The sequence below is a fragment of the Oncorhynchus clarkii genome, chromosome 5, assembly GCF_045791955.1.
Source record: "Oncorhynchus clarkii lewisi isolate Uvic-CL-2024 chromosome 5, UVic_Ocla_1.0, whole genome shotgun sequence".
Lineage (NCBI taxonomy): Eukaryota > Metazoa > Chordata > Actinopteri > Salmoniformes > Salmonidae > Oncorhynchus > Oncorhynchus clarkii.
The window spans coordinates 44,319,025-44,343,589 of record NC_092151.1 but is presented as its reverse complement, the minus strand read 5'-3'; the positions used below and the strand labels follow the sequence as shown (position 1 = coordinate 44,343,589).

At 41.6% G+C, this 24,565-nt stretch overlaps 1 protein-coding gene across 2 annotated transcripts in view; it reads left to right on the top strand.

The window, feature by feature from the left end:
- LOC139408899 (ADP-ribosylation factor-like protein 15) overlaps positions 1-24,565 on the top strand; it is a 75,924-nt gene that overhangs the window by 1,506 nt on the left and 49,853 nt on the right. The window contains exon 2 of one of the 2 annotated variants that reach the window (XM_071153334.1): positions 11,458-11,711. The exons of the other annotated variant lie outside the window; for it this stretch is intronic. Within the exon in view, the coding sequence (XP_071009435.1) occupies positions 11,658-11,711 (54 nt within the window). The 5' untranslated portion in view covers positions 11,458-11,657. The remainder of the gene's footprint in view (positions 1-11,457; positions 11,712-24,565) is intronic. 2 annotated transcript variants of the gene reach the window in all.

The window sequence follows — 24,565 nt, the reverse complement described above, 5'->3', positions numbered from 1 at the left end:
TGTGCAACATTTGCCTATTTATTCTTTTCACAATTCTTCAAGCTCTGTCAAATTAATTGTTTATCATTGCTAGACAACCATTTTCAGGTCTTGCCATATATTTTCCAGTAAATGTCATTTCTCATTTCTCTCAACTTGGCCACTCAGAAATGGACTACTTGGTAAGTAACTCCAATGTCAAATCTAACTTTATTTGTCACATGCACTGAATACAACAAGTGTAGACCTTACTGTGAAATGCCAAATGTGCATTTGGCCATGTGTTTTAGGACATTGTCGCGCTGAAAGGTGTATCCATATCCCAGTGTCTGGTGGAAAGCAGACTGAACCAGATTTTCCTCTAAGAGTTTCCCTGTGCTTAGCTCCATTCTGTTTCTTTTTTATCCTAAAAAAACCTCCCCAGTTCTTAACGATTACAAGAATACCCATAACATGATGCAGTCATTACTTGGCTTGACAATATGGAGAGTGGTACTCAGTAATGGGTTTTATTGGATTTGCGTCAAACCAAGCACTTTCTATTCAGAACCAAAGCTTAATTGCTTTGCCACATTTTTGTAGTATTACTTTAGTGCCTTGTTGCAAACAGGATCCATGTTGTACAATTAATTTATTTTTATTTTTATTCAATGTCAGCTTTTTTATTTTTTCATCTACCAATAGGTGCCTGCCTTTGTGAGGCATTGTAAAACCTCTGGTGTTTGCTGTTGAATGTGTTTTTGAAATGCACTACTTGACTGAGGGACCTTACAGACAGTTGTATGTGTACAGAGATTAGGTAGTCGTTCAAAAATAATGTTAAACACTATTATTGCAACTTAATATGTGAATTGTTAAGCATATTTTTTATTCCTGAACTAATGTAGAGTTGTCATAACAAAGGGGTTGAATACTTATTGACTCAATACATTTAAACTCTTCTTTTTTTAATTCATTTGTGACGTTTTTGAAAAACATAATTCCACTTTGACATTCTGGAGTATTGTGTGTAGGCCAGTGACAAATCTAAATGTAATCTATTTTAAATTCAGTCTGTAACCCAACAAAATGTGGAACAAGTCCAGGGGTATGAATACTTAATGAAGGCACTGTATTTCCAAATATGTATGAAAGTTAGCTGGCTGACTCATTGATTCTGCTTTGTCGAAGGAGATGGCCACCCATAAGGTAAGCTCATGTAAATGTCTGAAGACATTCTAGGGGTCAGAATGGGGTATGGTGGACATCGCAAGATTGTGGCCATCGAGGGGGCTGTCTATACCAGCCCTGTTTGTGTTTAGGGGCTATATGGCTAATGCTTTTGACCTGTCTGTCGGTATGACTGTCTTTTTCTTAGTTTACAGGCATAGCCACGAAGTTCAGTACTCCTGCATGAATGCAGAATTACTCCATTCATTAGCTCGTTGTTCCTTGAACTGTAAAGGTCCTTGTGTTTTCTCCCATGGGAAGAACTGATAAGAAGTTGTCGTAGGATGGAGCTTTTCCTAAAGAAGTAACTAGGCTGAAATTATCACTGCAAATGTTGGCTGCAAACCAACCAAGGGAAAGATAATGATCTTGCAGTGAAATCAAATCCATTAAACAACAGGTGTGGACTAACAGTCAAATTTTTACTTACGGGCCCTTCCCAACAATGCAGAGATTTTTTTGGGGGAGAAATAATAGAAAAGCAAAAAAGTAATAATAGATACATAATGAGTAACAATAACTTTGCTATATACAAGGTGTAACAGTACCATGTCGATGTGCAGGGGAACCAGGTAATTGAGGTAGATGTATATATTTTTATTGAACCTTTTATTTAACTAGGCAAGTCAGTTGAGAACAAATCCGTATTTACAATGACTGACGACGCTGGGCCAATTGTGTGCCGCCCTATGGAACTCCCAATCATGGCCAGTTGTGATACAGCCTGGAATCGAACCAGGGTCTGTAGTGACGCCTCTAGCACTGAGATGTGGTACCTTAGACCGCTGCGCCACTCGGGAGCCATACATATAACTACGAATAATGTGACCGATAGTAAACTGTAGCAGTAGTAAACTGTAGCAGTAGTGTATGTGATGAGGCAAAAAAGTTAGTGCAAAATGGGTAAATGCAGATAGTCCGGGTAGCTATTTAATTAACTATTTAGCAATTTTATGGCTTGGGTAGAAGCTGCTCAGGGTCCTGTTGCGGCAGCAGAGATAACAGTCTATGACTCGGGTGGCTGGAGTCTTTGATCATTTTTAGGGCCTTCATCTGACACCGCCTGGTATAGAGGTCCTGGATGGCAGGGAGCTCAGCCCCAGTGATGTACTGAGCTGTCCGCAGTACCCTCTGTAGTGCCTCGCTGTTGGATGCCATGTGGGTGAAAATGGAGTACAGGAGGGGACTAGGCATGCACCGCTGATGGGCCCCCCATGTTGAAGGGTCAGCGTGGTGGATGTGTTGTTGCCTACCTTGTCAGGAAGTCTAGGATCCAGTTTTATAGGGAGGTGTTCAGTCCCAGGGTCCTTAGCTTAGTGATGAGATCGGAGGGCATTATGGTGTTGAACACTGAGCTGTAGTCAATGAACAGCATTCTCGCATAGGAGTTGCTTTGTCCAAGTGTGAAAGGACAGTGTGGAGTGCAAGAGAGATTGCGTCATCTGTGGATCTGTTCGGGTGGTATGCGAATTGGAGTGGGTCTGGGGTGATGGTGTTGATGTGAGCCATGACCAGCCTTTCAAAGCATTTCATGGCTACAGAAGTAAGTGCAACGGGGCAATAGTAATTTAGACAGGTTACCTTTGCGTTCTTGGGCACACGGACTATGGTGGTCAGCTTGAAACGTAGGTATTACAGACTGGGTCAGGGAGAGGTTGAAAATGTCAGTGAAAACAGTTGCCAGCTGGTCAGCACATGCTCTTGAGTACACATCCAGTTAATTTGTATGGTCCTGCAGCCCTGTGAATGTTAACCTGTTTAAAGGTCTTACTCAAATCGTCTACGGAAAGAATGATCACACAGTCGTCCGGAACAGCTGGTGATCTCACGCATGGTTCAGTGTTGATTGCCTCGAAGCTAGCATTGAAGGTATTTCACTCGTCTGGTAGGCTCATGTCTCTGGCATCTCGCGGCTGAGTTTTCCTTTGTAATCCATAGTAGTTTGCAAGCCCTGTAACATCCGATGTGCTTCAGAGCCGGTGTAGTAGGATTCGATCTTAGCCCTGTATTGACGCTTTGCCTGTTTGATGGTTTTTTAGAGGGCATAGCAGGATTTCTTATAAGCGTTCGGGTTAGTGTCCTGCTTTCTGAAAGCTTAAGCTTTTCGCCTTTAGCTTAGTGCGGATGTTGCCTGTAATCCATGGCTTCTGGTTGGGATATGTACGTACAGTCACTGTGGGGACAACGTCGTTGATAGACTTATTAATGAAGCCTGTGACTGATTGGTAAACTCCTTTAATGCCATCAGATGAGTCCCGGAACATATTCCAGTCTGTGCTAGCAAAATCGTCCTGTAGCTTAGCTACTGCTTCATCAGGCCACTTTCATATTGAGCGCGTCAATGGTACTTGCTGATTTAAGTTTTTACTTGTAAGCAGTAATCGGGAGGATAGAGTTATTGTCAGATTTGCCAAATGGAGGGTGAGAGAGAGCTTTGTATGCGTCACTGTGTGTGGAGTAAATATGAACTAGTTGCACAGGTGACATGCTGGTAGAAATTACATAAGACTTATTTCAGTTTTCTGCATTAAAATCATCGGCCACTAGGAGCGCCGCCTCTGGATGAGAATTTTTGGTTTTGCCTATGACCCTATACAGCTCGTTGATTGCGGTCTTAGTGCCAGCATCGGTTTGTGGTGGTAAATAGACAGCTACGAAAAATCTAGATGAAAACTCTCTTGGTAAATGTTAGGGATGCACGATATATCGGTGAACATATCGGAATCTGCCAATATTAACTAAAAATGCCAACATCAGTATCGGCCCGATGTCTAGTTTAACACCAATGTGAAAAACCGATGTCAAAGCTGACGTGAATACCAATAGAACGTGACGTAATGACGCCACATAAAATGTAATACTACACGTGCAACACAGCATTCCTAACCTAGCACACAACGTCTGCTGTGTGGCTCGAGCAGACAAAAAGTCGAGCAGTCATTTGAAAGAGTAAGAAAATTTCAGCGAGACAATTCAAAGGTGAAATCCATTAACGTCAAGATAATGGAATTCATTGCCCTTGACAATCAATCGGTCTCTGTTGTGGGTGATGTTGGCTTTCGCCGACTGGCCGAGCACCGGTAGACACTACCAAGTGCGCTATTTTTCAGATGTTATCCTACCGGAGTTACACAGTACTAGCATCACTGCTATTAACTTCACAAAATACACACTATGGAACACCGTTTAGAGCTTTGCTTGTGTCAAAAAAGATACAGTAGCACTGTCAAAGCTGTACAAAAAAAAGTCTGCAAACACCAGCCACGAACGATGTGTTTACAATACCGTGTTGGTAGTAAAGCATAATTTGCTCGACCTAAACTTCTGGGGTAGCTAGCTTTAGCTTGGTAACGTTACCTAGCTAGCACCAATACAACCAGCCTGAAAACAATGACCAGTAGAAACTGTAGTCATTTTCATTATTCTTAGCAATGATTTAGGAATCCTTGTGAGTAAGTATTAGCTAGGTTGCCGCTTGTTATTCGCCTATTGAAATTGAACTTCAGTTCAATAAATAAATAGCTAGCCAGCTACTTAACCCTGTTTCCCAAAGCTAATGTTATTAGCAGCCAGCTAGCTTCATCTGTCTAGTGAGGCTCAACCGGAGTTTGCCTTCAAAATAAGTGTGTCATTGGCAGTGATGCAAATGAATACAAATGGTAGAATTGTGCCATACTTTTATTTTGAAGGCTAACCGCAAAGTCCACTGTTTTGGCTAATCCTTATTGTGGCTAGCTTCACATCGATGGGTCCGACCACCATTAATCAAATAAGAACTGTGTTATAGATTAGGGTTATTTTAAATATTGACACCAAGCTATATAGTTAGCTAGCTAACTATAGCTACTGGAACAGATTTTTGTTTTTGGGGAAGAACATTGTTTGCATCTGTAACAGTATAACTTTAGACCGTCCCCTCGCCCATACCCGGGCGCGAACCAGGGACCCTCTGCACACTTCAACAACAGTCACCCACGAAGCATCGTTACCCATCGCTCCACAAAAGCCGCGGCCCTTGCAGAGCAAGGGGAACCACTACTTCAAGGTCTCAGAGCAAGTGACGTCACCGATTGAAACGCTATTTAGCGCGCACCGCTAACTAAGCTAGCCGTTACACATCCGTTACACATCCATCAGCTAGCTAGCTTTTTTTTTATGACCAGCACTGTAGGTTCGCGAGACAACTTTACCAGCATCATAGCATACGTATCGATGAATCCTTGTGACATATGCAATACGAGTGATAGTGTAATCAATGTGTAATAACTACGTAAAAAATGTTTGAACGCGTTAAATTATTATGTGACATGCAGTCATATTCAGGTCCTGATTGGTCAACAAGCTTATTTCACACGTCAAATAGTGTTATTTTACGTGTATCTTTTTTGACACGCAAAGACCCAAACGGCGTTCCATAGAAATTCTGTTTGACAATGAAACGACTGAACAAATGAACAACGAAACAGCACAGCAAGTAAGTGAAAGAAATAGGTTTTGATTATGTTTTACTGGTAATGGGGACATACGTAAATGCCAACAAAATAACTTTTTGGTCAGTGTGGTGTGCGTGTAACCTTTATTTAACTAGGCAAGTCAGTTAAGAACATATATTTATTTACATTGACGGCCAAACCCGGACGACGCTGGGCCAATTGTGCGCCGTCTTATGGTACTCCCAAACACGGCCGGATGTGATACAGCATGGATTCGAACCAGGGACTGCCTCTTGCACTGAGATGCAGTGCCTTAGACCACTGCGTCCGTGTGTGTGTGTGTTAACTATTTAACTGTGCTAGAATGCTTAAAAGGCCGCAAAAATTTAAATATCGGTATCAGGTTTATTTGGCAAGGAAAATATTGGATATCGGTATCGGTGTATCACTAGTAAGTAGTATGGTCTACAGCACGTGCCGAACTCGCTCCACGGATGGCAGAGTGTCTGCGAGTTTTCGTTCCTCCCTTTTACCTAATTGATGAATTTTAAGGTCACTGATTAGTAAGGAACTAGGGCTGAGCGATATATCGAATTAATTTGAGGAATCCTAATATGTGTTTTTGCGCGATATTCCAAGAGCGTTTATGTTCTCATGTTGTATTTTTGGTCTCGTCTCTCTCGCTCCTTTTTGTCCTGTGTGCACCTCCCCAATGGGAGTCATTGTCCCAAAGGTGGGAAGGCAGGTGACAAACTTAGGACAAAAAGGGATTGTTTGGGTAGGCCTTCTCTTATTACTGTTACAGATGATGAGGTTTTATCTTTGGTGTTGTGGTATGGGCAATTCCACGTTCACTTAAAATGTATGCCAAACAAAAAACATTGATTTCACAGTTTAACAAACCATACAGCTCTATGCACAATGACTACTTTTAACAATTTACACTGAACATTTGACAAAAACACCATTTACTGGAAGAACTGTTCAGATGCCAACAGAGTTTTGGTAAAATCTCCTTCAGTTTTTTTTATTTTTATTGTTTCCTAGTTTTTCAAAAACCCTGTTAAATATCTGAAACGAATTAAGATTCAACGATGTCTGCAGAAAGAATGGGGTGCCAGCTATGACATGACACTGACAAAATGTATTTAGATGATTGAACTACAGTAAGTGTAGTGGATTTACACCCTGTAACTCCTGATCTGTGCAACACAGAAATGCATAATTATGGATATGGTGATGAATCCTAAATAGGAACACAAATGTATAAATATGCAATATCCACCTTTGTATATTTTAGGTATTATTTTACGCACTGGCTATTATTTGCCCCCAAGCATGACGACATTTGGTTGCGCCGGACCAAATCTGAACGTAGACGTCTGTTTCACAAGTTTGGACATCAAAGCACAGCTAAGTAGAGTACAGCACATAACAGTAGAGTATACTAGTGTACAGTAGAGTAGGGCTGGGCGATATGGCCTAAAACTCATATCTCTATTTTATTTTCTAACCTTTGGGCGATTCACGATATGCATCTCGATTTAAAACAAATTAGAATTATCTAAATAAACTTTGTACAATTTTCAAAGTCAAATATACTGCATTTTAAACAGCAATAATCGAATGAATTCAGAGTTTGAAATTATGCCTAGGCTGAAATATATGCCTTCCACAACCGTAAGACTCCACTAATCATTTCATTATTTTGTCAGTAATCACTGATCTGGCTTTCAGGTCTGTGTATAAAAACCATGCATAATGCACATTCAGTAATAATCTAGCAGGCATTATAGAAAATGAACACCGGCCTCATTAACAATCTTTCAAGCACAAGCCCACGTGCTAGTGAGTAGCCAGCTAATATTTATAAATCAAGTTTAGCCAAGTTGGATCTAGGTATAATTTCACAAGCTCTGAATTCAGCTAACAAGGTAAAACAGTTGAATGGTTATGAACACACCCTTCTGTCCGTCTCCAACTGTCTCCAACAGCATGCCAGCCTGTCCACTTTGTTCAGATGTTGAAATAAAGTGGCCTACCTTATTTCTCGGAATGAGAAGGAGTTGCCAATTCCTTATATAATTGTTTTATGCTTATTGCACATTTATAAAACACAGACTAAACCGCTAGTATAACAATCTTTATTTGATTAAAATGTTGCTAGCGATACGTGGTACCGTAATTGTGCACGAAACAAACTGAGTGTTAATTTTCCAGAATGAATGTTCATTGGTACATGCGTTTTATTATTGTCTATTATGATTGAAATTTGAGGAGTTGAAGCATATACAAGGAAAGGTTAACTTCTCCTCTATTACAGTAAAAATGATGTCTCCGTGTTTCGGTGTCCAAATTGCGAGTTGAAGCTGTTTGTCAGAGAGGAAGAAGTGATCTCTCATCTTTTGTTGTTGTGAGTGGTAGAGGGAGGGGCTTGGGAGAAAGAGGTGAAGAGAGAAGTTTCACTCTCCTAAAAATTTGTCCCAAAATAAGCCCCATGCGCTTATTTTGAACTTAAGCTTGTCGCCTGCCTTCCTGCCTTTGGGACAACGACTCCCATTGTTAGGGTGGAGACCATGAGAATCTCGTCATTATTTACAGATCTCGGGTGTAAATGGGAAGGTGCCCAGCACAGAAGGAGCAGACGAGACCAAAAAAAACACATGAGAACAAGTGGAAATGAACGCTCATAAAAACTACATTTACAAACAACCTCGATTCTGCGATACAGGCATTTGGAATATCGCACGAAAACATACATAGGAATTAATCAGCTTCATTCAAAATATCTCTCAGCCCTACAGTAGAGTTCAGTGCAGTAGAGCATAGTTCAGTACTCAACTCTAATGTATAGTACTGTACCGAACTATACTTACTTACTTTTCTCTACTGCGCTCTACTATGCTGTACTGTATAGTATTGTGCTGTCCAAACTTATGAACCCAACTGTGGTTTGTAACTACTTTAATTTCCCATTGTAGCCAATGAATTTGCAGAAGAATTGATAAACAAAATTGATATCAGTAAAAACACGACAACTAACTGATAAGTCTACTTTGACCTGTTACTTCTGTGAACTTTCATTATCCTCCTTCCTTATGCTGGAGAGAAATTAGAAAATATCTTAAAGACACAGTCAGTGCCTTGAGAAAGTATTCACGCCCTTTGACATTTTCCACATTTTGTTGTTTTACAAAGTGGGGTTAAAATGGATTGAATTGTAATATTGTTTTGTCAACAATTGTACACAAAATACTCTTAATGTCAAAGTGGATGGAAAAATGTAAAAATAAAAAAAATTATGTAACTAATGAAAAATAATACACTATGTTTTGATTAGATAAGTACCCCCCCCCCCCCCACCTTAGCTACATTCCCTTTCTTTTTATCCTGAAAACTCCCCAAGTGTACAGAGGAGTTGGCAAGACGATAGGATAGTGATATTACTGTGCATGGAGAGGGACTGAACCCCACTAGACTGGATCACAGGCAATAAACAGTTAAATTAAAGATTAGCTACTCGCTCTCCACTCTCCAGTCCACTCTCTACTTAACCTCAAGGATTACAATTTTCCATAGAATTTGTTGAGGGAAAACATTATTGGAGCCCTGCAGTGCATCACAGCTGTTATGATGGAAAAAAAAACATCCACGGGAGATTTTCAGCTTACATGGAATGGGTGGACCCGTTGCCCTTAACGGTTGGCACAGAGACGAGTGTTCTTTCAACTGCCAGTTGTGTTTTTTCAGATAGCTTGGCTTCCTCCACTGTGTGAGGTGGAGGAGAGGGTGGGCGCTTCTTTTATTGTTATTTTATTCACATTTTTACAACTTCTGTCTTTTCCCATCACCACAGTCCTTTCATTTGTTGTATTATGGACACGGATTCATTTCTGGATTTGACCTGACATTGTCAAATTCATTTTTTTTGAATGGCACAAAGTTATCTGCCCTTAACTCACAGAAGGAACAGGTCACCTCCATGAAAGAGGCTGTTGATTCGGGTCAAGAAATGTATATAGTGCACTACTTTTGACCAGAGCCCTTTGAGCTCTGGTCAAAAGTAGTGCACTTTATAGGGAATAGCATGCTATTTGGGATGCAGCACCACCTGTTTAACGCAGATGATCAGATGGTGACCTTTGATCACTGAAGAGATTTGAATGTCCACAATGCCTGAATGACTGAGCAGGGCAATAGGACGAAATATCCACACAGTTCAGTTGACGTCATGGCCACACTTCATGCTTGCAGCCAGGCCTAGTTTTGTTACCCGGATCTTGGGAAAGATCAGCGATATCACAAAGGCTGCGTTCACACCAGCAGCCCAATACTGATCTTTTTTCCCCCACTAATTTTCCCCACTTTTGACCAGTTACCTCAGATCTTTTCACAGCAGATCTTTTTTTCTGAGCTGATTGGTCTATGGGCGATTTCCACGCCAGCATAAGCTATTCTCACGTTGAAACTTCATTGGGAGGAAGGATGTTGTATCACATATCATTTGATATTGTTCTAAGCAATATGTATTTTTTTTTTTTTTTAAGAAATCAAAAAAGGGTACTTTGAGCTATTAATAATAATATATTTAATCTTAAATAAATGAACGGGAGAAGTTCTATTTCACAATCTAAACATAGTCCTTATTTTAAAGCATGCTATGAGGAGTATAACGACACCAAGATGTCGTCTGTACCATGTAGCGTTCACAGATCATTAAATTTTTTTGCTTACGTTGGCGGGGAATCGCCCATATAGCCTATTTAGATATAATTTAGATTACATTTATGTAGGCTATTATCTGAATATACTGTATGGGTCTGATAGTGCTAGCATGTGGGGAATTAGTCACCCGGTATCATCATTATTATCCTAGTTATTATATAAAAAATACGTCTGTGTACAGAAGGCTACATTATCTCGAGCTGCCTACTCATCGGATAAACTAGGTCTACATCCTTTTAAGGAAGTGAGGTCATTTTGGATCTAGAAGTCTTAATTTCAACTCTCTTTCTTTGGATGGGATTTAGAACCACAGGTGAAAAACAGTTCAGTTCTAGAGTCTCAAACATTCCACTCTCGCTTCCTGTCCTCTCAATGATTTTCTAGGCCTATTACAAAAATATGTAACTTTTCTTGACTAGTGAGTTTTGAGTCAAGTATCTGTCCTTTTTTTATGTCTTCTGTTTTTCACAAGTCAGTCTTAGTAAGACATCCACTTTTCCAAGTGCCTCTGCCTCCTTTCATCCAACAGTGTAGCTTGCAGTCCAAGAGTCCCTGAAGAACTCTGAGAAATTGGTTATTGGTGAGCGGTGTGGAAACCAGTTTGTAAAACATTACCAAGACAGGAGTGAGAGACTAGCCCATTGGTTCACATTCGTAGGGAAAGGTTTTGAGGATAGGAGTGTGACACAGACCGTGAGAGAACAGACTGTAAACAGAGGTACCTTTTCCAGATCTGCTTCTAATAAACTCCTCTGCAGGGCCTTGACAGACTTGACCAGCTTACTGTAGCTCAGTGGAATCAGGGTTTGGAAGGCCGGAGGACGGTAGATGTTTTTTTGCATGTTGTTATAAGGATTTTCTTTTTTTTAACTGGACATGTTGACTGTATTGTGAAGACCTGTTAATCTTCAAACTGGACATCGAGTTGACGGGACCGGTTATGTGTGATCCGCTAGTCTAACCCTTTGTAGATCAGACATAGCCTAGCAGCCATAGGCCTCGTATAGTCTGCTGAATCACCAGTGTCATAACTGTCGTTTGATCGAAATTAGTGTGAACAGATTTCCTGTCTCTCTCTCTCCTCTCTCTCTCTCTCTCTCTCTCTCTCTAGCCTCTACTTCCCAGATGAAGTTGCTGAGAGCTGGCGATGGGCTTCGTTGGATCATAACTCTGACTAGAGTCCTGTCGCTTTCCTCCTGCTGCTGCTCTGTCTCACTCTGTTCTGTCTTCCTCTCTGACTGTGTCCTCTTGTCTGTTGCTGTCGGTGGCTCGTTAAGTTGTTGAGGAAAGCGCTTGCCTTTAGCCGTGGCAATGTCTGAGTGCATGCATCTCACCCTATGCATTTGCAGGATTGGCGCCTATACGGTAAGGACAACAGCATGTGTCTTTAGCATAATAGCTTTGAGTGCACCTTCCTCCGTCTCTGTCCTGTCTGTTGTTACGTTGGTGATAAGTCTTATGTCGGTTGATAAGATTGTGTGATCTTCCATGACCCCCCCCATGAAATGTATATGAACTATTTCCTTCTGCTCCTCCCTTGGAATGTGCGTTGATTGTATACTTGGCCTATTTTGTGCTTGTACTGTAGCTAGAGAGAGCAGCTAGTGCTGTGGGCTGTGGGCAGAGAACCACCTCTGCTCCAAGGCCTCCTCTCACACTCTAGGCAGGATTCCAGAAGAGAACTCTGATCAGGCATGTCCAGTCGTGCCTTCCTTCAGGAATGCTCTGCTCTGGTCTGTCTGGCACAGAGTGATCAGCTGGAACCCACCTGATCTCTGACATTCCAGCTGTGCTGGGAACAAATCTTTTGATCCCAGAAGTCGGGTGGCAACGCTTCCCCTGCTGCTGGACTGAAGTGCATCAGATATGTGTTAAAGGAGCTAGAGTAATATGAGTGTGGTGGTTTGCTGGGTTTATGTTCAGTACGAGGTTGCAGTATGACATGGAATCCAACCAGTGCCAGAGTGTGGAAATGTCTTAGATGTTGTGCTTGGACTGGAGTCAGTTGTTTATCACGTGTGTTTTATCAGATGTTCCTGGGCCAGTTGACCTTTTGAAAGATGATGACCTATCAGCAAGCCATCCGATGGAAAAAAAATTATGACGCTGTTATTACAGTACACTGGCTGCTTCGTTTAACACTTTTCAGCAGTTATGTTTGAGTGGTTTTGAGCGATTTTTCTTTAAGGGGGGGGGGCTCTGGTTAGGCCTAGGCCGTGTGATAATAGGTAGGTTTGGTTGAGTGGCCAGCGCTCGTGGCTGTGGGTGTTAATGTCTGTCATTAGAGCTCACTGGTCTTTAGTGGAAGTGGTAATTGTGTTTTAAAATCGCTTTTATCTGCCTGATCTCTCCCTAAAGGGGGAAACGGGGTAACCGGAACCTTGTTCTAGAAGTTCACAGATATCATCATTATTCAACAGCCTCGGGGAACTGTGCTCAATGAACTGTGAAAAAACAGACATATTAGGCTACTCGAAGACGTGTCACATGCAGTAGGCAACTAGGCCTATTATTATTATTATTATTATTATTATTATTATTATTTGACCCTGCTTGTCATCCATGAACACTTGAACATCTTGGCCATGTTCTGTTATGATCTCCACCCGGCACAGCCAGAAGAGGACTGGCCACCCCTTATAGCCTGGATCCCCTCTAGGTTTCTTCCTAGGTTCTGGCCTTTCTAGGGAGTTTTTCCTAGCCACCGTTCTTCTACACATGCATTGCTTGCTGTTTTTGGGGGTTTAGGCTGGGTTTCTGTACAGCACTTTTTTTCTGCACATCTCAAGTTTCCTACGACAGGGAATTTGTAAAGGCCTGAAAGCTGTCAGTTCAAGCTTGAATGGTGAGACTTAGGCCTATGGTGATTATGAAATATTTATGTGGTCTCAAATCCCAACCCCTGTTATGTGTTGGTATACAGTTGATGGGTCATACAGTGGAGTGGAGATAGGTGATGTTTGGACTCTGGAGGGAGGGGGATGCTGAATATAGGCTACTGGGCTCCACCCAGCTCACTGCACTTCCTCACTTTGATAAAGCAGGATGTGGCAGGCCGGCCTGTCGGTCGTTCCACCCCACCAAGGGGAATATCCCACGGTTCAGTTATTCAGCTGAGATTGACCCTGCCGTTATGCGGCCAAGGCAACCACCCCTATGGCCTTCTGGGAAATGAGGGCCTTAACAAGCCCAAACAGGAAGCTATTGGAGAAAAACATCCACTGAATGGGCTGTTTGAGTTAGGGGAAACAAAAATTGATGTCTGCTTTGTGCTTCTCACGGGTCTGGAACATTAACCCATAGGCCATGGTGGAGGCAGCCTTGTTTGCCAGATGTGAGACGGGGTGGCTGCGGCAAGAGACTTTGGTGGAGGAGGTAGACTGACCAGTCAGTTACCCAACATACTGACTGGCCATTCGACAGTTAATCAAATGTTTATCCAACCCCTCTCGTGAACAAGATTCTGATTTACTCAGCTGATGATTTACAGATTTAGCTCATGATTTACCCTCTCAACAGCTTTTTCTGTTTTGCTCAGAATTTGAGTTACGATCATGCACCGTGTGTACAAAACAGTAAGGACACCTGCTCTTTCCATGACAGACTGACCAGGTGAACTCTTATTGATGCCACTTGTTAAATACACTTCAATCAGTGTAGATTAAGGGGATGAGGCAGGTTAAGAAGGATTTTTAAGCTTTGAGACAATTGAGACATGGATTGTGTGTGTGTACCATTCAGAGGATTGAAGTGCCTTTGAACGGGGCATAGTAGTAGGTGCCAGGTACACCGGTTTGTGTCCAGAACTGCAACGCTGCGGCGTTTTTTCACACTCAACAGTTTCCCGTTTCGTATCGAGAATGGTCCACCACCCAAAGGACATCCAGACAACTTGGCACAACTGTGGGAAGCATTGGAGTGCAACTCAATTAGGACGGTGTCCTTAATGTTTTGTACACTCAGTGTAGATTAGCCAGAGCTCTGAGCCTCAGCAAGACTGTCTGAATGCAGGGCCAGCCAGGGAGGGAAAATGCGCTGCTTCCCAAATGGCACCCTATTTGCTCTAGGCAAAAATAGTGCAATATATAGGGAATAGGTTGCCATTTGGGATTCACACTAGCTTTCTCTGCCAAACCGAACGGACGGACGGCATGTGAATGATACTGGGCTATAGACAGCAGGGGACCACCTCACAGTTTAGCTCTTAGCAGGAGCTTTGCGGAGTCTGACGCTAGTCGTAACATCCTGAAATATGAATACAGAAACATCCCTCTGTTGCATCATGTAGCACTCTACTTCACCACTGAGTGGAGAGAGAGTACGTACTGGAGAGGGCTAATGTCCTCATGTACACTTCTCCAAGGTCTATTGGATGATATGGCATCTATACTGTACAGATTTCCTGATTTCCTTGGGGTAGGGTATCTCAAAGACATATATAATCTCTTTCAGACATGTCGTGTGAAAAGAAAGGGATCCAACTTCTTTCTCGTAAAGGTGCGTCTATAGATCAGCATTGATGATATGTCCATTCACAGCAGACAGGGATTTAAAGACCAAATATAGTTTGAAGTGATTTAAGCATCTCTGCTATGTGTTTGTGTGCTGTTAATGTGTATTTCTGTAGCCTTTTGAATTTTTTCAATTCCAATTATGCACTTCCTCAGTTCAGTTGAGTCCCAGTCTTTATAACCTCCAATTCAAAGTCCCTTTCCTGTTTCCTGTTGTTCCCCCGGTCCCGTCCAGTTGTCAAACTGGCCGGATTCTCTGGCCTTGGCCTGGCACTGCCCACGGTTACCATGGTGACCAGAATAGGAAAACTCACTTCACGCTGCGGGCTACTTCCTGTTGCGATTCTGTACCTGTGGTTTTGCATTAGGTCTAGCCTCGTGGTCCAGCCTGTTTGTGCTTTAGTGGCCAGTCAACGTTTGTTCATTGCAGTCTATGGTTCATTGTCATGCCAAACCACAACAATCATCATGATGTATCATAAATAGCTGTATATTACAGCAAAGAGCCAGGCTAGTTTTGCATTAGCGAAGTTCTTCCCCCATGTGCAATACAGGATGTTTGTTCAGTCTGAATAATTTAGTGTGTTTGTAACCAGGGTTCCATCCAACCTTTTCATGCAAGTGAATTACATGTCGGATACATAAAAAATGTCACGGCAGGCATGATGGAAACAGCTAATTTTGTCGGTAAGCTTTCCAAATGTCTTTTTTATTTTATTTGAAATATGCTAGACAGGGTCTGATCTTTTTGTGTCGGCAATATTAATTATGCGAGAAATGGCAGTGGAAACGACATGTCGTGTGGACCTCCCACTTACGCCTCAGGAAGGCATGCAGTTTATTAGGCTACAGATGAAATAGATTATGATGCAAGTGCAAGGGGGTGAGCTTGATGCTCCTTTCCAATCAATATTGAGGGTCTTATTCTGGTGGCGTGATGATCAATGCCTGGCTGCCGTTTGACAAGTCAAAAAGAAAGTCTTGCTATTTTGTCCATGATAATCATGTAGGCTGTATCTGTGAGTTGTTGGGTAGAGTGCAGGTGTCAATACCACAGTGGGCACATTCGCTATATAACGTGACAAAACCATCAGTGGAGTTGAAAATACGACGATAAACTCATTTAACTTGTCGTTTTTATTCGGTAAATGGGAATTTGAACGCAAAAGTAATTTTTTATGGGCACTATGTCATCACGCACAGCCTTTTATTCGCAACAAGTCCATCTTTTGAATATTCACATGAAAATCTGTCGCCAACTTGATGGAAACCTAGCTATTGTGATGACGAGGCAAACCTGAAACTGCCAGATCTTTGAACTTTTACACTGTCTCTCTGATTTAGGATCCTAAGCATTTCCGTGTAAAAAGCCCCATGAGCACTAAGATGTGAAGTTCATAGGAGCATGTCAAATTCTGTCTTGAATGAAAGGTAAGAGTCTATTTTTGAGAAATTAAGGCATACAGTGTTATAATCAATCAAATATATACACTGCCTTTTGGCAGTGATTACAGCTGAGTCTTTCTGGGTAGGTCTCTAAGAGCTTTCCACACCTGTAACATTTTCCCATTTATTATTTTCAAAGTTCTTCAAGTTCTGTCAAATTGGTTGTCCATCATTCCTTGACAACCATTTTCAGGTCTTGACATAGGTATTTAAACAGATTAAGTCAAAACTGTAACTCGGCCACTCAGGAACATTCTCTGTCTCTCTCATAACTCTACCTGTTCTGTGCTGGGGGTTTTTAATTACATTTTTATTTATTTATTTAACTAGGTTTGTATAGCTATCATTCAAGTAATTGTCCTTGAAACCGGTTTATTTTTTTTTATAGTTGGACTTAAAAGACTGTCAAAATACCAGCAAATCAGCTACAAGTGATTTCATTTAGCAAATCTGTTCCAAAGTATTCCCACGCATAATAAAGAGATGTTATCATATACAAATGTAAGCAAGGCTTGAAATGATTGTGTTTTAGTCAAATAGTATAACTGTTTGAGCTTCTTGCAGGCCAATTTGCAGTCTACAAATGATTTGTAATTATGTTCCAGCCCCCAGACCATCTGCTCAAGAAAAAGCAGACCTGTTTTGCTCAGTGCCTATAGAAAGTCTACACCCTTTTGAACTTTTTTCACACTTTTTTCACAATTATACAGTGCCTTGCGAAAGTATTCGGCCCCCTTGAACTTTGCGACCTTTTGCCACATTTCAGGCTTCAAACATAAAGATATAAAACTGTATTTTTTTGTGAAGAATCAACAACAAGTGGGACACAATCATGAAGTGGAACGACATTTATTGGATATTTCAAACTTTTTTAACAAATCAAAAACTGAAAAATGGGGCGTGCAAAATTATTCAGCCCCTTTACTTTCAGTGCAGCAAACTCTCTCCAGAAGTTCAGTGAGGATCTCTGAATGATCCAATGTTGACCTAAATGACTAATGATGATAAATACAATCCACCTGTGTGTAATCAAGTCTCCGTATAAATGCACCTGCACTGTGATAGTCTCAGAGGTCCGTTAAAAGCGCAGAGAGCATCATGAAGAACAAGGAACACACCAGGCAGGTCCGAGATACTGTTGTGAAGAAGTTTAAAGCTGGATTTGGATACAAAAAGATTTCCCAAGCTTTAAACATCCCAAGGAGCACTGTGCAAGCGATAATATTGAAATGGAAGGAGTATCAGACCACTGCAAATCTACCAAGACCTGGCCGTCCCTCTAAACTTTCAGCTCATACAAGGAGAAGACTGATCAGAGATGCAGCCAAGAGGCCCATGATCACTCTGGATGAACTGCAGAGATCTACAGCTGAGGTGGGAGACTCTGTCCATAGGACAACAATCAGTCGTATATTGCACAAATCTGGCCTTTATATGGAAGAGTGGCAAGAAGAAAGCCATTTCTTAAAGATATCCATAAAAAGTGTTGTTTAAAGTTTGCCACAAGCCACCTGGGAGACACACCAAACATGTGGAAGAAGGTGCTCTGGTCAGATGAAACCAAAATTGAACTTTTTGGCAACAATGCAAAACGTTATGTTTGGCGTAAAAGCAACACAGCTGAACACACCATCCCCACTGTCAAACATGGTGGTGGCAGCATCATGGTTTGGGCCTGCTTTTCTTCAGCAGGGACAGGGAAGATGGTTAAAATTGATGGGAAGATGGATGGAGCCAAATACAGGACCATTCTGGAAGAAAACCTGATGGAGTCTGCAAAAGACCTGAGACTGGGACGGAGATTTGTCTTCCAACAAGACAATGATCCAAAACATAAAGCAAAATCTACAATGGAATGGTTCAAAAATAAACATATCCAGGTGTTAGAATGGCCAAATCAAAGTCCAGACCTGAATCCAATCGAGAATCTGTGGAAAGAACTGAAAACTGCTGTTCACAAATGCTCTCCATCCAACCTCACTGAGCTCGAGCTGTTTTGCAAGGAGGAATGGGAAAAAATGTCAGTCTCTCGATGTGCAAAACTGATAGAGACATACCCAAAGCAACTTACAGCTGTAATCGCAGCAAAGGGTGGCGCTACAAAGTATTAACTTAAGGGGGCTGAATAATTTTGCACGCCCAATTTTTCAGTTTTTGATTTGTTAAAAAAGTTTGAAATATCCAATAAATGTCATTCCACTTCATGATTGTGTCCCACTTGTTGTTGATTCTTCACAAAAAAATACAGTTTTATATATTTATGTTTGAAGCCTGAAATGTGGCAAAAGGTCGCAAAGTTCAAGGGGGCAGAATACTTTCGCAAGGCACTGTATATTTGTTCCAACAGATCTACACAACCTACTCCACATTTTCTTTTTCGAAGTGAAAGAAAGTTATTGAACGTATTTGGTTGGAAGCACCTTTGGCAGCCATTAAAGCTGTGAATCATGTTGAATAAAACTCTTATCAACTTTGCACAACTCACTTCTGTCACCATGAAGTGCTTTCCGAGGCTAGTCAAAGACCACATCACCTCCTCCCTCACAGACACACTCAACCCGCTCCAATTCGTCTACCGCTCAACAAATCCACGGACAACGCAATCGCCATGAGGATGCTGTTCATTGACTACAGCTTGGCCTTCAATACCATCGTGCCCTTTAAACTCACAACAAAGCTCACAGCCTGGGTTTAATTTCACAAGCCCTGAATTCATTAGATTATTGTTGACTGTTTGAAATGCAGTGTATTTTACCTTTAACCTCTACGGGATCGGTGTTGCCCCCCGCGGGACGGTTGAGCTAACGTAGGCTAATGTGATTAGCATGAGGTTGTGATTAACAAGAACATTTCCCATGACATAGACATATCTGATATGGGCTGAAAGCTTACATTCTTGTTAATCTAACTGCACTGTCCAATTTACAGTAGCTATTACAGTGAAAGAATACCATGATATTGTTTGAAGAGTGCAAAATTATGAGCTTGAAAATGTATTAATAAACCAATTAGTCACATTTTGGCAGTCTTGATACAACATTTTGAACAGATATGCAATGGTTCATTGGATAAGTTTAAAACTTTTCACATACACTGCTGTCATCTAGTGGCCAAAATATAAATTGTGCTTGGGCTGGAATAATACATTATGGCCTTTCTCTTGCATCTCAAAGATCAGATCGAATGTGTTTATGTTCTCCTACATTAATTTCACATTTTCATAAACTTCAAAGTGCTTCCTTTCAACTGGTATCAAGAATATGCATATCCTTTCTTCAGGTCCTGAGCTACATGCAGTTAGATTTGGGTATGTCATTTGTAGGCGGGAAAAAAAGTGTCCGATCCTTAGGGGATTTTTGTTGTTGTTGAGATATATATATTGTTTATTGTCCATACGCTTTTGAAAAAATTGAGATATGAGTTTTAGGCTATATCGCCCAGCGACTGAACTTCTCCCTACGAAACTGGGTCCTGAACTTCCTGACCGGCTGTCTTCAGGTGGTGAAGGTAGGCAACATTACCTACTCCACACTGATCCTCAACATGGGGGCCCCACAAGGGTGCATCCTAGGGCTGTTACGTATTCTAGGGCATCCTAGGGCTGTCAGTATTCCCGCCACACCAGCGGTCACGAGTAATGATGTCAGTCAAATTCCACGTAACCGTTTAGTCACGAAATTAGGCTCCTCCAAGCTCTGATGCCGCTGATGATCATTAGTAGCCTACCAAACTTGCTAACTGCCTGGTAATCAGCACTATATTGTCCCTCTAATCACTCTGACTTTCCTTGCTTTGTCTAACAACTTCCTTGCTTTGTCTAACAACAAATAAGTTGTGTGGGTCAGAGTGCAGTATTTCTTTAGTTTAATAGAAAAACTTTGTTGTTGCCTATCAACTTGACTCGGAGGGAGAACTTCTTCATGTCTCGACAAATTCCCATGATTTGTGAATCTGTTTTCGAACCGAACAGCTAGCGCTAAGATTTCTAATGCTTTCCATGTCTGGACGACCTGGAATGATAGAGTCGATTTCTAATGCTCACTAGCTTCGTCGTCCTCCTCAAAATCACGTTAATTGCGCTAAATAGCTCAACTGGCTAGTTTGCCTGTCTGTAAAGAGGAATGGTGAGCTGTATGCCTCTGATTGGATAGAGCAAATTTAGGAATAAAAAGGTATCAGCTGTTTGTTGGAGTTTAGAGTGACAACATGGCTAGATAACGCCAGCTAACAGCTCTCTGTGTCAGCATTGAGCAGCCCAAACGGAGCTGTTGCTATGTATACTCAGAGGGCAAAAATTATGACCAGGGTGAAGAGTGACTACAATTACTTAACACAACTACTGACCGCAATTACTGACCACAACCACACAACTACTAACCACACAACTACTAACCACACAACTCTTCACTTCAACCACTGACCTCAACTATTGACCACAACCACCGACCACAACCACACAAATATTGACCACACAATTACTGACCACAACTACTGACGACAAACACAACTACTGTCCAAAAATACTGACCACAACCACAACCACACAACTTCTGACCACAACCACACAACTGCTGACCACACAACTACTGACCACACATTAAATCACTATAACTACTGACCACACGCCTAGTGACCACACAACCACTGACCTAACCTTCTAACCACAACCAAACTACTGACTACAAATTACAACTACTAACCACAACCACACAACTACTGACCACTACTACTGATAAACTAAAGACCACTGCTGACTAGGGATGGGCATATGAAATGATTTCACTATTCTAGTAATATAATTATTAGTACAACTTTTTGTTTTACTTCTTCCACTACCACAAAAAGTATTTTAAAGAGCTTTAGCAAGCCCCACAACTTTACTTGTAAATTTACCATCTAGTTCAGAGTAGATATTTAAGAGTTTTTGGAAAACTGAGGGAGCTTTTTACTGTCATTCTGTTACCAAACTTTACATCTGCACTGTTCTTTGAATATTTTTTTTTTTTTGTGTGTTTAAAAAAAAAAACTTTCAGTGTAAATTCTTAAATGTAGTCCTTGTTCATAGAATTGTATGATTTGTTTAACTTACAATCAATGGTTTTTGTTTGGCGTACTTTTATAGTGAAAAATGAGTCCGCCTCATTCTGTTACCGTGGAATTGCCCTCCTTGATCACCTTCTTTACCTATTATCTTTACTATCAACACAAAGCAAAAACACATCTTTACATGGTAAGATGAGGCATTACAGTTATTGTGTATATCTGACAAAGGTATTTTCCACACTCAGAGAATGTGACCCACAGCCGCTTGTATTCAGTCAGGTTGACGCTGACTAACAAGGTGTCAATATTTTAATAACAGAAGGATAAAGTCCATTCTTCACATTGTTTGTGTTGCCATGGCACTGATTTCTTAAGTTTACAGCAATTGGGGGCATGGGATAGGATGGGTAGTTTTTAACCTCCGTTTTGAAAAGCCTGCCTTCGAGGGTGGGAACAAGGATGTATGGCTCCCTTCAGGCTGTAGTCTTTACAAAGCCAGGGAAAATGAGTCAACCTAGATATCACGCAATGTCCTGGCAGATAGGAACATCATTGAGAAAAGTCAAATTGCTCTATTGAACAAGGACAGCCATATCTACTCGCGTGATCGGCGAAACACAAAGGCCACAAAAATTGATACAAAACATGACTCCATTCATTTTTAGATCAGACAGCAATCTCAATCAACCAATGACATCACTGGTTGAACTCTCCCGGCACGAAAATTCTAAAATACAGCTATTGTGCATATTAATGTCTGAAATGCCCTCTCATCATTCCTCTCATCATTCATAATTATGTAGGGAGACTGGAACAACACCCCAGATTGTGTCTAGCTGTGAAGTTTCCCTTTAAAAAATGCAATGTCATTGTTTGAAAAGATTTTATGACCTATTTTGATGTTGATTGTAAAGGGTTGGAGAGTGAGCTCGACCCAGTCCCTACCTACAGTTGATTGTGCTTCAGTCTATGGCACATACAGGATATATAAAACATTAAAAAAATATATTTTAAGCACTAGGCCTATTTTGATGTTTATTGTTAAGTTTTGAAGAGGGCTTTGCCCCTACCTACACTTTACTAAGTTTGTCATGGACCAGGCTTTTCACACAGCCATTATGCCTTTGACACTCGGGGTGGGCGTGCCATGAGTCTGGCAAGTGAGTCTTTCCTGGACCCTGTGTGTCCTCAAGGCAGCATTTTTCTGTCAGGGAGGAGGTAAAAATGCTTCCTTAACAAAGCCTGGTGTCATCCGCTCCGATGACATGGAAGCAATCTCACACGCCTCAATTTCCTTCTTTCTGGGATATTTTCAGAGTCGGCTAAGAATAGGCCAGAGAAATCTCTCCGGTCACAGCAAGCAACACAACGTCTATTATTACACGATTAAGGCAGTCTTTGTTGTTGTGTAGTACTGTGGACTCAATGCATGTGGTTCATTACCTAGGTAACCACATTGGCTGGATGTCCTTTTTGGTGGTTGACCATTCCTAACACACACAGGAACATGTTGAGTGTGAAAAACCCAGCAGCGTTGCAGTTCTTGACACACCCAAACCGGTACGCCTGGCACCTACTACCATACACCATTTAAAGGCACTTAAATATTTTGTCTTGCACATTCACCTTCTGAATGGCACACATACACAATCAATGACTCAATTGTCTAATATCTTTCACCTGGATTACCTTGGTCAGTCTGTCATGGAAAAAGCATGTTCCTAATGTTTTGTACACTCAGTTTATGTTTATGTTAGTGTGGGTGTGTCTTGTTGCTCCTGACCACCTCTTATAGCAAGCCTGCAATAGGGGTCTGCAAGGACTTCCTCAGGTATGACTCATTGGCTATGATCAGCTGGTTCAACCTGTTGTTCATGCTCCTAAAACCCCCACAACCCACGGGAGCCCAACTACAAACACACTAGTCAAGTTGTCTGTTTGTTCTTAGACTCGCCTGTCTGTTATAGGACTGCTAGAGCTTTGTCATCTGATCTTGAAATTCTCAGTAATGGAATAACTTGCTGGCACATGCCACCTGGTGTTGGAGTTGAAATAATAAACTACACTGAACAAAAATATTAACACAACATGTAAAATTTTGGTCCCATGTTTCATGAGCTGAAATAAAACATCCCTGAAATGTTCTATACACACAAAAAGCTTATTTGTGCCGGGGACAATAAAAGGATGTGCAGTTTTGTCACAAAACTCAATGCCACAGATGTCTCAAGTTTTGAGGGAGCATGTAGTTGGCATGCTGACTGCAGGAATGTCCACCAGAGCTGTTGCCAGAGAATTAAATGTTCATTTCTCTACCATAAGCCGCCTCCATCGTTTTAGAGAATTTGGCAGTACGTTCAACCAGCCTCACATTCGCAGACCACATATGTAACTACGCCAGCCCAGGACCGGCTTATTCACCTGCGGGATGTTCTGAAACCAGCCAACCAGACAGCTCATGAAATTGTGGGTTTGCACAACTGAATAATTTCAGCTGAAACTGTCTCAGGGAAGCCCGTCTGCGTGCTCGCCGTCCTCACCAGGGTCTTAAACCTGACTGCAGTTTGGCATCGTAACCTACTTCAGTGGGCAAATGCTCACCTTTAATGGCCAATGGCATGCTGGAGAAGTGTCCTCTTCACAGCTAAATCCCGGTTCCAACTGTACTGGGCAGATGGCAGACAGCGTGTATGGCGTCGTGTGGGCGAGCAGTTTGCTGATGTCAACGTTGTGAACAGAGTGCCCCATGGTGGCAGTGGGTTTATGGTATGGGCGAGCATAAGCTACAGACAAAGAACACAATTGCATTTTATCGATGGGAATTTGAATGGACAGAGATATCGTGATGAGGTCCTGAGGCCGGCCCATTGTCGTGCCATTCATTCACGGCCATCACCTCATGTTTCAGCATGATAATGCATTGTCCTGCATTGACGTATACGACAACACATTCCATTTCCCACCAATATCCAGCAACTTCGCACAGCCATTGAAGAGGAGTGGGACAACATTCCACAGGCCACAATCAACAGCCTGATCAACTTTAATGCGAAGGAGATGTGTCACGCTGCATGAGGCAAATGGTCACACCAGATACTGACTGGTTTTCTGATCCATGCCCCAACTTTTTGTTTGTAAAGATATCTGTGGCCAACATATGCATATCTGTACTCCCAGTCATGTGAAATTTAAATAAATAATCATACATACATACATACA